This window comes from Zingiber officinale, chromosome 5A (genome assembly GCF_018446385.1).
Source record: "Zingiber officinale cultivar Zhangliang chromosome 5A, Zo_v1.1, whole genome shotgun sequence".
Taxonomy (NCBI): domain Eukaryota; kingdom Viridiplantae; phylum Streptophyta; class Magnoliopsida; order Zingiberales; family Zingiberaceae; genus Zingiber; species Zingiber officinale.
In genome coordinates this window covers 145,474,254-145,490,493 of record NC_055994.1, presented here as the reverse complement: position 1 = coordinate 145,490,493, position 16,240 = coordinate 145,474,254, and the positions used below count along the sequence as shown (strand labels likewise).

General features: G+C 37.2%; 1 protein-coding gene across 3 annotated transcripts in view; it reads right to left on the bottom strand.

Moving 5' to 3' along the window:
• Positions 1-11,898: 11,898 nt before the first annotated feature.
• Positions 11,899-16,240, bottom strand: part of LOC121982241 — a 110,374-nt gene continuing 106,032 nt past the window's right edge. The window contains exons 1-7 of one of the 3 annotated variants that reach the window (XM_042535215.1): positions 15,216-15,287; positions 14,690-14,757; positions 13,581-13,721; positions 13,011-13,052; positions 12,637-12,767; positions 12,188-12,292; positions 11,899-12,117 (exon numbers count right to left, since the gene is read on the bottom strand). In XM_042535215.1, the coding sequence (XP_042391149.1) occupies positions 11,965-12,117; positions 12,188-12,292; positions 12,637-12,767; positions 13,011-13,052; positions 13,581-13,721; positions 14,690-14,757; positions 15,216-15,223 (648 nt within the window). In that variant the 5' untranslated portion in view covers positions 15,224-15,287 and the 3' untranslated portion in view covers positions 11,899-11,964. Of the gene's footprint in view, positions 12,118-12,187; positions 12,293-12,636; positions 12,768-13,010; positions 13,053-13,580; positions 13,722-14,689; positions 14,758-15,215; positions 15,288-16,240 lie in introns of those variants that run through there. The other 2 variants (XM_042535213.1, XM_042535214.1) reach the window with 2 other exon arrangements.

Here is a 16,240-nt window from a genome sequence, read left to right as displayed (position 1 = left end):
AGGGTAGAGTCTAGGCTAAAACCAATTTTCGAAAATTCTAAGAAAAATGAGATTTTTAAAATTATTATTTTTCCTAGAATATTTAAGAACAATTTAAAAGTGGTTTTGAAATTATACTAAAAAAAAGTGACAAATAAGTACTAAATTAAAACATAAGTCAGCTAAACATAAGATAATCAACTCCAAGATACAACCAAAAGGTGAGTGAAATCTCCAGATCCAAAGAGTGAATGACATATCCAGACAATATAAAAAGATAGAGTCAAGCAGGTGGATCGTCAGCTGGAGGATCGGCTAGAGGCTGCTCGGGTGCCGGCTGAGGCTGTCCCTGACGCCGTATCTCGCCTCGGAGAGACGCGAACCCTGCAGCCATCTCGGATCGCATAGATCGAAGGAAGCGATGGCTATCTAGTACAGCTCGTCGCGTCTGAGAGGACTAGATCTCGAGCCGAGTGAGTCTGTCCTCGACAGAAGTGGTGCCGACGTCGAAGGACCAGCAGATGTAGAGGGTCCAGCAGAGGTGGAAGGATCTGAGAAAAAGTCCTCGGCTAAGAAGTCGTCCCACTCCTCTCCCTCACCTGGTATATCCTCGGCCTTTGGATCGATAGGGGCAGCGGCTGGCTGTGGTCGACCTGTCCAGGCTAGAACTCCATCAACGTTGACCTCAGCATGGGCTAGTCTACAGCTGCGTGACCCTAGTTCGTCGTATATGGTTAAAGGGATAACTGTTCCTCTGGTCACATCTATACCCTCGATGGTCGAAAAGATGGAAGTCAAAATATGGCAGTAGGGCATATGCACTATACAGGAAGTGACTGTACTAGATGTTGAGATGATGTTCTGGAACATGTGTAAGGCTATATCAATGTCTAACCGATGACTCAAGGCATATAGAAAGAATGAATGTGAAGATCGCATCTTCGGGACATCCTGAGATGAGATCGGCAATATGCAGGCTGTCAAGACCCTATACATGACATAGTCCTGGACTCTAAGAGAAACTGACCTGAACTCAGTCAAGCCGAGTAGTCTCTCCCCCCAAAAAAAATACGTATAGATAGTGTCTAACGTAATATGAAAGTAGGGATTGCCAAATGGCAGATCTCTACCGGGGTAGCAAAGGAAGGTACACTCTGACGCTCTAAGCCCTAAAGCGGTACGTAACAAAGTGGGGGTAAGCTGAATGTCAATGCTACCAACTCTAGAGGAATATGTTCTATCATCATCCCTTTCAAGGTTGTGATAGAACTGTGCACACAAATCATGATTTATTGCATTACTGCAATAAACCAATTTGTCCAGCTGATAGTATTCTATCATCTGGACCAATGGGTGACAAAACTGACTAAAAAAGGGCCTATTTACGTATCTAAGTTTGATAGGGTTAAATTTAAAGCTAGCAAATGTAGCCCTAAGTTGGTCAGTTGGAAATCTGAGGTCGGCTGATGGGAGTCTAGCCGGATTGGGATTGACTTGACGTCGTTTCCTATTTTCAATGTTTTTACACAAAAATTGACAAAAAAAACACAAAGATTATGTAAAAATTGACTGGGAAGTGTTTAGATTTTACCTAGGAGGCATTGCTAGGATTATAAGCACAAAGCTGATAGTATTCTATCATGATTAAACAGGTCGGCGGGAAATTTCCCGTCGCTGTTGAGGGCGCATCCCTTGTGTGGGTGGCGCCTTCGTTCAGGCGCCACGTGTGCTTTTTTTTTTTATTTAGAATTGAATTAGGTAAGTTAATTTAACTTTAGGTTAATTAAATTTTGAATATTTATTTTAAGTTAATTAATTTTTGATTTAATTTGAAAACTATTTTTAATTTGAAAAATAATTTAAAATTAAGTTTAAAAGATTTTTAAAATTTTTTTTCAAATAATTTTGAAATTAAGTTAAAAGATTTTTAAAATGATTTTTAAAATGATTTTTAAAAGTTTTTTCAAATGATTTTGAAATTAAGTTTTTAAAAAAATTTTAAAATGATTTTTAAAAGTTTTTTCAAATGATTTTGAAATTAAATTTTTAAAGATTTTTAAAATGATTTTTAAAAGATTTTTCAAATGATTTTGAAATTAAATTTTTTAAAAGATTTTTAAAATGATTTTTAAAAGTTTTTTCAAATAGTTTTGAAATTAAGTTTTTAAAAAATTTTTAAAAGTTTTTTCAAATGATTTTGAAATTAAGTTTTAAAAGATTTTTAAAATGATTTTTAAAAAAATTTTCAAATGATTTTGACATTAAGTTTTTTAAAAGATTTTTAAAATGATTTTTAAAAGTTTTTTCAAATAATTTTGAAATTAAGTTTTAAAAGATTTTAAAATGATTTTTAAAAATTTTTTTAAATCATTTTGAAATTAAGTTTTTTAAAAGATTTTAAAAATGATTTTTAAAAGTTTTTTGAAATGATTTTGAAATTAAGTTTTATTTGAAAAAAAATAATATTAATTACGAATTTAATTTGAATTAATATTCCTTAGTCATCTCACCCGATCTAAATTTTTAATCCGAGAATCCTATAATTTTTGTGAGATGAATTATGGTTCAATTTTAGGGTTTGGTTTAACTTTGTGTTAGATTCAGGTTTAGCTTTGGGTTAACAAGTAGACATTTTTTGGATAAACTTCTGGGCTATGGTGAGTCTCAAGTACATCATTAAAGTAACCATACCTTCGAGGTTTTCCAAATAGTCCTACCCATTGAACTTAGTACAAAATCTTGGTCTAACTAATTAGGATCCATTTAAGGGTAGCTTCGGTCAGTTCCACTTGGCCAAATGCACAGGTCGAAGTCATATCTTCCTAGACATGCGATGCCCAAGCTTCCCTAACGTATTATCATCCAAAAACTTCATCAGTACCGTGGGTCAAGTTAAACCTAGTTCATTTTATCTAACCTTAATTACCCTGCCGGGTAGTCTACTCTTGTTTACCCATTTCGAGTAGATTAAGTTCGGTTACCCAGTTGGGTAGTTTAGTTGGGGGTGTCAGCTATTCTGGATCCTCCTTCTATATTTTTTTTATTTGATTTAAATTGAATTTTGAATTTTAATATAATTCTGAATTTTGAATTTTGAATTTTAATTTAATTTCGAATTTTTAATTGAATTTTGAATTTTGAATTTTGAATTTTGAATTTTAATTTTAATTTTAATTTAATTTTAAATTTTTAATTGAATTTTGAATTTAATTCTGAATTTTTAATTGAATTTTGAATTTTAATTTCAAATTTTTAATAATTTTGAATTTTAATTTAATTTCGATTTTTTAATTTAATTTTGAATTTTTAATTTTAATTTAATTTTGAATTTTTATTAATATCGTTTTTCTTTTTGCTCCCCCTGGATCATAGCCTCGATATGGTCTATCGAGGTAGTGTATTTGATCATTCGGGATCCAATATTGACCAAGTCCAACTTGATTAATCAATTTGGACTTGGGGACCCATGCTTGGACTGTTTTTCTATTTGATTTTTGTACAAGAGATAAATAAGATTTGTATTTTTTTTTGTTTAAATCCTAGACCAGTTCTATTGTAAACGGCTTTTTGTGTCCCAAGAATTAGGTCAAGATTCTTGGAACCTAAAGAAAACCGTTCTAGTATTTTCTCTAGATCCTTTGACTTGAGTTTTCAGACTGGAGTTTTCTTCTTCAAGTTTTTGAACTTGTGTTGAGTTTCCAGTCTGAACTGGTTCAGTCAAAGATTTGGAGTCAGTCACTTCTTTAAGGACAGCTACTTCCTTTAGAAGTGACTTAATTCTAAGGTTCGACTTAGCTAATTTACGCAATAAATAATTGACTAAGTTATTGAGTCGAGGAATACTTACAGAGGGATCGGGCCCTTCGAAAACGAATATGGATCCGTGGCTTCGTTCGGACTCGGCCTCCGACTCGATCTCGCTCTCGGATTCGTCGATCTGGTCCCGGGCCATCAGCGCAAGTAAACTCGTCTGATCGAGTTCGTCGTCGTCGTCTTCTGAGGAAGATTCATCCCATGTCGCCTTTAAGACCTTCTTCCTTCTTTGCTTCTTTGCATCCTTTTGATTAGGACAGTTGGCCTTGATGTGCCCCTTCTGGTTGCACCTGTAACAGATCACTTCGAACTTTACCTTAGAACTTGGTTGAGCCTCCTTGGATTGGACTGCCTTCTTTAGGTCCTTCTTGTTGAAGCCTTTCTTCTTCTTGTAGAGTCTCTTCACAAGGTTCATGAGCTCAGTTGTTAGTTATTTATCTTCATCATGTCACGCCCCCGAGGAGTCCCTATCCGAAGAAATTTCGGCAGCACCTCTCCTGTACCGGTGACAATCTGAAGCTTTCTACATATCTCCATACCTCAGCCACATGCGGCTGGAATCATAACAATAAAAGAAAACAAACACCACGCAGTTAATATCAAATTCAGCCTTTGGCTGACACAACCACACAGGTTAAAGTAAAACAGCCCACTCGGCTGTACCAAAATCAAAACACAACAAAAACTGACAGAACCAAATACAACCAAACACAAAACTGCTAGCCGGCTAGGCTTACACAACCAACAACATAACACCCGGAAACAAAAACCAGGACACAATTCGAAATACAGAAATTTCATATACCAAGATAAACAACAGAAAGGCAGCGATATGTCTTCTGATGTGACGCGGGGACCAGCAGACAGGATGCTCCAAGCGACACCATAAATAATCTGGTACCTAAAAAGATAGTGTCCACGGGGGTGAGTTCAACAACTCAGCGAATACCAATAGACATGCCTAGTAAGATATATCTAACAACAATAAACATGGAATACAACTTCCTAATCATATATATAGGAAAGATGCAAAACTGAAAAATAACTGAGGAAGCTGTACTCACCAGGAACTCCTATCCTGATCTAAAGGGTCATCAATCCGATACGCAGTATGTCTCCTGTATGCATGTCAAACAAATGCATCCATCAAAATGCAGCATACAAGTGCAGCAAACACAAACTAATAAAGGCAATCAATGCATATGATGCTAATGATGCGTCCTGGTCACCCCTGACGCCAGTCAGTCCTCTCACACACAAATGGCGAGACCGAGTGGGTAGGGCTGTGACAACCGTGCACTCTGTCGTCACTGCTCCTGATGAGTGACCGAGTGGACGGGATGCTGTCGGAGTACTCCTGTCCTGTAATCCCAAATCAAAAATGGGGGAGCTCAATGCTCTCATCTCCCGGTACACGATGACGGGGAGGAAACCTCTGCCGGCTACCACGCTGAGTCACCTGACCAACGGAGCCAAACAGAGTCCACCATCTGCCGGCTACCACGCTGCTACACTAAATGCCAGCGGAGCCAAACAGAGCGGAACTGACTGCCGGCTACCACGTTGAGTCATATGACCAACGGAGCCAAAGAGCAGAACCGCCACACACCGGCATGATATACCACTAAACCATGAGTGGGGGTGTGTGCAGTACATGTAACTGGCGATGAGCTCAACCATAGTGGAGCCGACAATCGCACAGCATGCAATCATGATGCATGTCACTAAGCATAGAAAAACTGATCAACATAACCATATCCATATATATGAAATGAGTACTGTAAAATCGATGGTCACATACCAAGATCTAGAGTACACAGGTCAGATAGAATATCAAAAACCTATGTCCTGAACATAATAAGTATGAAATATCCTGACCAGCATAGAAAAATTCATATATATATAATATGGGTACCACAATATCAATAGGTCAAATCCACGGATCTAGGGTATACAGGTCCTCTATAGTATAATAACCTAGATCCTAAACATATCCCCCTTCCATAGCATATGTACCAACAATATGCACAGATCAAAGCCACAAGATCTAGGTACACGAATCATATATGATATACCAATAGAAATACACAATCCATGCATGACATAAAAACCTAAGTATCAGATAATTTGTATACACATACCAGAAACAAAAATATCGAGAGCCTAATCCTAACCTCAGTAAAATATGGTATGTCACTCTAGAAATTAAGATACTCATGGCAACAAATCACGAGATATAAGCACGGATACATCATAGGCGACAAATCTAACATGTTATGAATATCAAACAGTGACATACCAAAGGTAAACATGTTCATTGCTTGTAGTTATAAAATACTATGCATATCCAAATGACAATATCATAAAAGATAAGTCAAGAGGTACCCGCCTTATCTTAGATCGTGTTGACTGTCCTCTAATCAGAGCTCTTGTCTCGAATCGGAACCCTGAAATAAATATACAATCAACACTTAGGTTTATGGTAGATCGGATAATGTAAGCCAAAACCTCAATAAATCCAATCTAATGATCTCACCCTTTTCTTCCCAAACACATCCAACATCTGATAATCATTTTCTGTTAATATAATCCACCTTAACAATTCCTCAAATAAATGATTATTAATGAATCTAAATCTGTAACTAAACTCCAATTAAATTCACAACTGGAAATGAAATCAAATCTCCATTGCCAACAGATTAATAAATTCAAAATCAATTTAAGATTATCAACTAGATGTCTATTCGGATTCAGTTCCTTACCCAAAACAAACATCCAACTTCCTTCCTCTATGTTGGTAACTCATCCGGACTAGCTACTGGTGGAGCTACAAGGGTGGGTCGACGCAACAAATCGCTCCACATCGTACTAGCTGGAGCTATGAAGGCAGGGACATGAATCTGGTAGAGATAGGAATAGTGAACCTCCCTGATCTAAGATCCGGTGCAGAGGAAGAGGCGACAGAGTAAGTCGGAGAGAATCAACAAAGAAGAATAGGTTGAACTAACTCACCCTAGGAGTACTGAACGCCCTCCACTTCGGCGATCGAGTGGCACCGGCTTGATCCTGTCCAGTGGCGACGAATTGAAACTAGGGCAGAGGGTGCGACGGTGTCGGCATCAACAATCGGTTGGGCGAAGATGGTAGCACTAGTCTAAGTGGTACCCGCAGTCAATGGCGCCAGAGATCGGAGCGGCGTCGAGGGAAAGGGAGAGGGCAGTGGAGATAAATCGGGAGGAGGAGAAAGGTCAGGGAAGATGGAAGATCGGTTGGAGAAGGGGAGAAGTTGGTTTTCGGCGAGGGGGGGAAAAGAAGGTATCGGGAGAGGAGAATAAAAAAGAAGGGAAATAGGATTTAAATAGTTTTGAACTTAGGTTTAGGTAAATCAAAACCTAAGTTTATTCCTCAATCAACTCCCAATTAAATTGGGATATCAAAACAGGCTTTTCCAAGCCTAATAATTTATCCCTACAAACTCGTCCATACGAACTCTGAAAAATTTTCAGAAAATTTTCAAAAATTTCAGAAAATTCCCTTATTATTATTGGCCTTTTTTTCCGGTATTTTACACATCATCTGAGTCGAGTTCTTCTTCTGACTCTGGTTCAGTTCTTCGTCGTGATCTCGGTTCGCGCGCTCGACTGGTACCTGCAACCAAAGCAACCCCCTTCTCGGTTGGCTGTGCATTAGTCTACTCATGTAATTCAAACTCACAGAATAATTCATCTAACTTTATTGAAGATAAATCCTTGGAGACTTTGTAGGCATCTACCATTGATGCCCACAATGTGCTCCTCGGAAACAAGTTTAGTGCGTACCTTATGACGTCCCGATTCTCTATCTTTTGCCCGATTCCGTGGAGAGAATTGAGGATGTCTTGAATTCTTGCGTGCAATGAACTTGCCGTCTCATCTTCCTGCATTTTCAGATTATATAATTTATTAAGTAAAAGATCTCTTTTACTTACCTTGGTATCGGAGGTCCCTTCGTGAAGCTCGATCAGCTTCTCCCATAGCTCCTTGGCGCTTGAGAATGGGCCTACGCGGTTTAGTTCCTCCTTTGTTAGTCCGCACTGGAGGGTACACGTTGCTCTGACATTTGCCTCCACCTTCTTGATTAATGCAGGTTCCCAATCCTCGCAGGGTGTAGGATTTTCTTCTTTATCCGTTGGCAGATCCAAACCAGTCTTGACGATCATCCATGTCTCGAACTGGATCTTCAGGAAGTTCTTCATTTTGCCCTTCCAGTAACCAAGGTCCTCTCCGGAGAAGAGCGGGGGACGGACAATGCTATAACCCTCTTAATGGGTCATTTTAGATCAACTAAGGAAAAAATAAACAACAAGAAAATTCCAAGACTTGGTCCTGGATTAGTAGTGCGGGAAGTATCTAAAAGAAAACGGACTCGAGTGGTGTTGCACCAACTTCGAGCAAAAACCGATTCGAGAAAAGAATTAGAATATAGCTATAAGGCTAAATTCTAATTGACCCCGAAAAATCTGAAAATACCACGAAAAATTATTTTGAATGGTGGTTGCACCGATTCAAAACGACCCCGCTCTGATACCAATTGTTGGATCGAAAAGCGCTAGAGGGGGGGGTGAATAGCGCTCGTAGCTATTTCGTTCGATTCGTAAAACTATCGGAGTTAAAACACGCAGCGGAATAAAGAAAAACACACAGAAATAACAAAAGGATTTACTTCGTTCGGAGCCTAGATCGACTCCCACTCGAAGGCCCGCGATCCTTGATCGCTTTCCGTGGGAAACAACTATAAGCTCGATAAGGTTTACAAATATTACAATTTACAGCTTAATTTAAACCAGAAATCTTATACCGACAACAATGGATGAAAAAGCGAAGCTCCGGGTCGTCGATGTCAAGTCGCAGCACTTCCGGGTTGTCGATTTAGCAACACGCAACAATAGGATCACTTGGAATGAGTTGTGTTGAGCTGCTGGTCGAAACCCTCTTATAAAGGGTGTTCAAGGCGCCTTGAAAGTCATTCAAGGCGCCTCCAAGCTGCCGAGTCGCACGCGTGGATCAGCAGGCGCCTTCAGCCTTCGGTCCAAGGCGCCTTGAGCTTCGTTCAAGGCGCCTCCAGTCTGCTGCGCTGGCTTTTCCTGGCTTGCACCCGAGGCGCCTCCAAGCTCCATGGAGGCGGCTCGGACACTGTTCATCCGAGGTTAACTTGTGCTTCTTTGATCCTGCAAAAGTGTTAGTCCCAAACACATACCCTGCAAAACAAAGTTAGCACAAAACAACAGTAAACTGAATATAATGACCGTCTCCGGACTGTTCGGGTCTGACTTCGGATTTCCAACCGGAAACCCTAGGTCGACCCGATGCCTATTGTTTCCTCTACGGGGAACGCGTTCTCACCTACTCCACTCAGGAGATTTACCTGATGCCAGTATGATCCCCCAGATCGACTAGACTTTTGCTCGGTGCTCGATGCTTTCGGACTTTCTGCTGGACTTCCGCTTCCCGGCTGGTCCAGTCTTTCACCTGGTTCGTGATACCAGGACTTTCCACCTAGGTTTACCCCCCTAAGACTTTTGCCTGAAGCACTCGTCCCACCAAAACTTTCCGCATAGGGTTACCACCTTCTATGACCTAGGGTTACCATCACTTAGGGTTTTCACCTGTCTAACCACAGTTAGGACTTTCCTGAAGCACTTAGTCAAGCACGTTAGATCACAACACACCTTAACTTTGAATCCTTTGCTATTATTAAAACTCAGGTTCGATCGTCGGATGCTTTTCGTACCAACAGATTGATCATATTTAAAAAACAAGCTCTTTGTTATCTTTTGAGCCTTTAGAGTTCTCACATTATTGTTGTTTTATTTTTGAAAGACCATCTAACAATTTTAGTTAAATTTATAAGATGAAGTTAAATTTAACTATTGAAAACAATCCCTTTGTTATTTTCCTTGGAGTCTTTAGACTTTTTTTTATTTTATTCTGTATCATGGGAGGCTATTTGGTACTTTTGATCAAATTTATTAGATAAATCTAAATTGATCAAATTTCAAAAGTGAATCCCTAGCCCCCAGGTAAAGTTATCAATTTAGATTGCGCTGATTAGTCCATCTTGTTAAACAATTTAAGCGCACTGAGTTAGAATTTTATCAATTTATTTAAAGGTAGGTAGAGACAAGTCGACCCGCCTGAGCCCATGATCCGTGCGGATTAGCTCATGGTGGCCTTGGATTGACATGTGAGTTGAGAAAATAAAATAAAATTTTCCCTTATACTTAAAACTAAAGTGGAAAATTCAATGTGCTTGTGGGTTTGATTTATTTAATCCGTAATCCAAACTTAAAAATTATAATTTTTTCTATATATATTTTTATTTATTTTTTGATGGGCATGTGGGTTGTTGGTCCATTGACCTCGCAACCCACCTTAAGTTGGATTGGTTTGTAGATTTTTCAATTTACTAAGATGATGGGTATGCACGTCTCGCTTCACCAAATGGTCGACTTGCCATGAGCCGGCCAGCCAAGGGCCAACCCGCCCCTCTATGTGTCAACCCATTTGACAGCTCCGCCTAGGGTAATGGTGCAATGATGGGACACTTTAATTTCCTAGACATCTAAGGATCAAGTCATAACTTTAGCGAATTAATAAATATATTTTCCTTAATGAACTGTTGATTTAAGAATGCTAGGCTGATAAATCGTTCGATGTGAGTACTTTTCAATTTATTATGGTGGACGATAGAAACTTATGCGGTATATAACGGGTCACCCTATGTTTGAAACTAAAAAAAATAAAAAATAAAAAAACAAATGAAAGTGAATCACTCACCTGTCAACTCAGAGCCTTTGGATTCTGTCTATGCTCTCATTTGTGTTATTTGTCTTGGAGGACCATTTTAATAGTTTTTGTTAAGATTGCTATCTAACAATTTTAACTAAAATTATTTGATGAATTTAAATTGATCAAATTTCATATATAAGTACCCTATTGTATTCCTTATTTAACATATACAATCATTCTATATTATTATTTTGGTTATTTGAGTCTAGAAAGTCATCCAGCAATTATGGTCAAAACTTGTAGATAAACGTAATTGTTTATCTCCTCTTTGCAAGCTATGCATTGTGTTCCTTAGGGCTTCTTTACAATTGTTTTCTTTTATATAGTTGGATTTTTTTAATATAGTGCTAAATGACTTTAAGATCTTAATAGTTAACTAAAGAATTTGAGTCTAGTTCTCATGAGGCATCCAACAACACTACTAAGGGTTCTAGTTATAAAAGGAAATCACAGTAAACTTAGGTCCTTTTCTTCACAAGTGAGCCTTGTTTAACCAAAGGGATTTTTAGTTACTATTGGACATCGAAAGACACATTAGCCCATTAAGGATCACTCCATTTCCATAGTTTTTTGACAACCCATAGAATTTAAATCCTATAGGCCTTATTTATGATCAAATGAATAAGACTGCCCTTCATCATAGATCAAATAAAAATTTAGCAATTCTTAATCAACAATTGATCACAAGTAGACAATTTGAGTAAAAATGTGATATCATTATCCAAAGTGGTCAGTATGACCAGCCCCACAACAAGATATAGATAGATAAATCACACAGAGCATTTTGTTCTAGCACAGTAATCCTTTACATGGACTAAGTTAAACACCTAATAAGACATTTTACACGAATTGAGAATTGACCTTAAAATCTATTGGAGTAAGCATCTATACAGGTATTAACTACGCCAACCCGTGCGAGCATCACAAGTTGACAATGAGTCTATAGATTAGCAACTCAATTTAATAAAATCATAAAATGGATCAATAACTGCATCACAACTCAAGTTATCAATCATCATCTCTATGTAAATATCAACATATAATTTTCACAGTTTCTCAAAAAAATAGCTTACACATGATCTTAACCCTACTAACACACAATGCATTAATCTCCAAGCCTTAATAAATCATAATATATATCAATTAAATATTAAATGTATGAAAATCGAGAATATAACACTCTATGAACAAGATCAAAGGGCAAACCTACTATTTGAATCCACACAAGAAACTCAACAGCAGACAAGCAAGACCTCCAAGGAATAAGTGATAGTGGAGTTCCATTAAGAAACCAAAGGCCATGATTTACCCTCATTTCCACCTCACTCACGCAAGAGTGAGGTGCCTACTTTCGTGAACTATGATCATGAGAGGGAACATATTGCCATTCCCGATGTATAATGTCATCATCTATGTACGGATGCAGATTCCACAGGAGACAATAGCCTTCTAGTTCAGATACACTTGTCCCAATGTTCAAGTTCAAAATAATATTTTTCTGCATTATAAAATTTTGTATTAACAATTGAAGGAGAATTATGAAAAACTACCTCTATGAATCCATCTACCTGCATGGCATAGTCGAGCTTCAACATATCACTGATGATCTTCATTAGCATGACTTCTGATATTGATGTATCTTGAGGATGCTTGGGCAATGGTTCCTTTTCTTCCTAGTAAAAGTTATTAAATACACTCATGTGGAATCCAAGAAAAAATAATCAAAATCAACAATTTCTTTTTGTTGTCAAACAAATTTATGAGAAATCAAACTGGTCTGCTCGGTTGACTAAATGTTCTGAAACTGGCTCTCTGTTAAACAAATTACATATGAGAGATTGGATCTCTCGTCTGTTAACTTGTTAAAGATTATCATCCTTTAACCCAAAAAGTAAATTTTTTTTTTTAATTTAAATCTGGCAATAATTTTGAATGCTGATCATTAATAAAGCAAACTACTATGTTAATAAATGTAAAACGCGAAAAGAAACTTAAGATGTCTCCTATTTATGTTTACCTCAAAGGAAATATCTTTTAACATTTCTTCACAAAAAGAGTCATCCAAAGCCGTTGCACTCTTGGTTGATGCTTCTGTGACAGCAATTGCATCTTCCTTTAGGCAATCAAGTTCATTGAGCAAAGCTTCAGCTGAAATCATGAACACTTTATAATATTTATTTGAGTAAAAAGACCATTAATTAAAATATTAATCTAACTAGAAAGTACACATAATTGAGAGGCTAGAATGAGAAATTCCATGAATTTTGATTTTCTAATAGAAAAACCCCTACCATGAGAAGACACTACATTTGAAAACTGCAGGTTACAAAAGGAACTTGGTGTAAACATGCAGATAAAGTAAGATAATAACATGGGAGTTAATAGTCATACCATTCTTCAAATTATCTCGCAATCCCAAAACACAAGAGTGCGCTGGCACAAAAAAATGTTAATAGTGAGATATATAATTCAGACATCAAGAGACTGAATCAAAAAAATCGTCAGGTTAGCTCTCATCAAGATATTTGACCAGGGATAAAGATGGACAGCAAAAAGTTGAAAAGTGAACAATATGGAAAGTTAGTTTAATGCATGTTTCTTAGTGTTTGTTTTCCTTATTTTATCTTTTTAACTTTTAAAATGTATACTTGTTAGGCTTCTGCTTAATGAAAAAGGAAGTGTTAGATTGACACTAACAGAAGGCATGTACTTATCCTATTGCATACAGGCTCAAACCTGAACAATGACAAAAACATATCACTAAGATAAAACTATGCTTTTGAGTGTATGTTGTCCTCTTACTATTTATTTTTTCTAAACCTTCATTCCAATGAATTAATTTTCGTGAATATTCAGTTTCCTTTGTGCATTATAAATATATTTTTCAAGAAGGAATAATTTAGCTGAGAACAAAAAGTGACTTGCAAGCCAGTTTTGTTTGCATGAATGGTAACAACTTACAATTATACATATTTTGAACACTTTGCGACTGTTGTTTGCACCCTGCTTCAACATAAGTTTTCATATGTTCATTCCAGTTAGCATCAATTATCCTACTGATGTTGTTTGAAGTCTTCTGAAGTTCAACCGTCCTAAACATTGCTGTGCACAAGAGAAAAAGGACGACATGAGTAGTTAAGTCAAAAATGAGAAAGTCATGCAACTGAAAAATAGGGCAAGTTCCTAAGCATAATCTGTATTCTCCATCACAGAGTTAACAGGATTCTCAAAGGCTTAATAAATAAAATGTCGATTCAGTAATACAGAAGATCAAAAAGGGCAAAGATGCAATGATGCCATATTTTGCAAGGATTATATCTGTGAATAAGCAATAGGAGATGACAAACTTGATAAAAAGACATTTAATATAAAGAGAAGATACAAACAGATAGTCAATTGACATTCAAGTTCATATCTTCTCAACAAGTGCAAAATTATGAAACCATGAACATGCGTTTGAATTTTTAAGATCCTTTTAAGAACAATTTAAAATTTAAAAGATCAGAAAATACTGCCTAAAGTCCTATATATATAAAACATCTTCATGTGCCAATCAGTTCTTATTTTGAAGTCTTAAAGTAGATTTGACCTGAACTGGTACAATCCTTATTTATGTTGAAGCTTGTTCTAAAATGTTGAAACTGTGATATGCAGCAATCAGATTTAGATGCCATGTGTTTCTGGTTTCTGTAATTATCCTTCCACTGTACCAACTTTTGTTGTATTGGAATTTCTTATTCCAATACTACTTGGTTGCTGAACATTTGATTTCTGAACATTCTTAATGATATCCATGTTTTCATTATATTCTGCCATATGTTCTTATGCTGGACATTGATGGCTAGTGTTGACTCTCGACCAGAGCATGTGGTTGTCTATACATTATACTATTATTACTGAACATTTGATATATTTACCAACTGAACTCATGTTGTGGAGGGATTGATAGGCTACTAACACTGATTGACCGGCCTGTGCCAAACTCAGAACAGATTGGTGTTCCTGTGGGAATTTAAAATCCCAGCTATCTATCTATAAAGTTAAAAAAAAAAAACATTGGTGAACTATACCTATTACCCTGTTAAATCTAGTAAGAAACCTCTTCCCCACATCAGCTAGCTCCTCAAACTCGGTAACCCTGCAAATGTGAATTTCATGTAAAAACAGGACTGTAACATTCAACTATGTTATAGAACAGAGCAAATGAGTAATAGTATGAGAAGCCCACACATGTAAAATTGATAATTTTGAACTATAAGATGAAGAAAAAAAATGGTACTTTCAAATAAACAAAGTATGTTCTATGAGTTTATTCTGGTTATACGTAACCCCCACTTGTCAGCTACAGACTATCTTGAGACTTCTCTGATTTATAACCAACAGCTAAAATTTCTTATATTATCCACAAGAACATGACCATTTTTTTTTTACAACAGCAAAAAAAGTCGACACACAACAATATGAGCAGAGGGCATGAGTCTCATGGTGGGTTGAAAAAGCTAATAATAGCTGGGAGAAAATCACATTTTCTCCTAGATGGTTATCAAGGTAATATGATATATCCAAGCAAATGAGAAAAATACATTTTGAGCTTACTTTGTCATGTAGTCTCTAAAGATTCTGGTAATCTTTTCACCTAATTTAGAATAAACTCGATCTAGCTCCAGTTTCCTAAATGAGAGATGCAGAAGGCGAAAAGGTAGTAGAATTAGGATTACAGTTCATACAAAAATCAAGAAACACACATAGATCGCAATGAACAACAAAAAAAAAAACCTGAACATTAGTGTCAGCAGTAACAACTACTTTAGCAGTCAATTCCATCTGCAGGAAAAATTTTATAAAGACTGTTCAGAAAGATTATCTGAGGATTAATTAATGGCTTAATTAATCATTTAAATCCTATATATAATTATTTAATCAATTAAACTGATTAATCATCATTAACGAACAAATCCTAATTTAATTGATTAAATCAATCAACAGCTAATTATTACCTAATCAACTAATCAATCTATTAATGAATAAATTAACCTATTCATTAATCAATATATTAATTAATTAATCAACCTATCAATTATTAATCCTAATTACCAATCAATCAAATAATACTAATAACATATTAATTGATTAATTAATCAACGTACCTTCACTCTGTGTATCAGACGACAGCAGTGGGTGTCGGCCGGAGGCTTGCGGTGGGGAAATGGAAGCGGCGGCTTTGGCTGTTATCGGCGGGGAACCGAGAACAGCCGAGCAACGCTGGCGGAGCACAGGAATCCGCAGTGGCAGCGCTAGCGTACTAACTGGAGCGGAATCGACGAAGCTTACGGCAGGGGGAGCAGCGGCGACGAAACTCTCGGCGGGGAGAGCAGTGAACGCGACGTGGTGGTGGTCATGGCGGAAGGCAGCATCGGCGGGGCCGAGCGATGATGGTCGCGGCTTGGACAAGACGGGAAGGCGGCGGCGGCAATTGCGGCAGCTCGAAGCTTCTTGCAAGTAGAGGGGAGGCTGCTGCGGTGGAGAAAACCAGAGACGGCGCCGCGAGCATGCGCGGGGAACATGTGAGGGTAGGATATTAAACTTAGGGTTTTAGAATTATCTCATTAATTTAATATTTT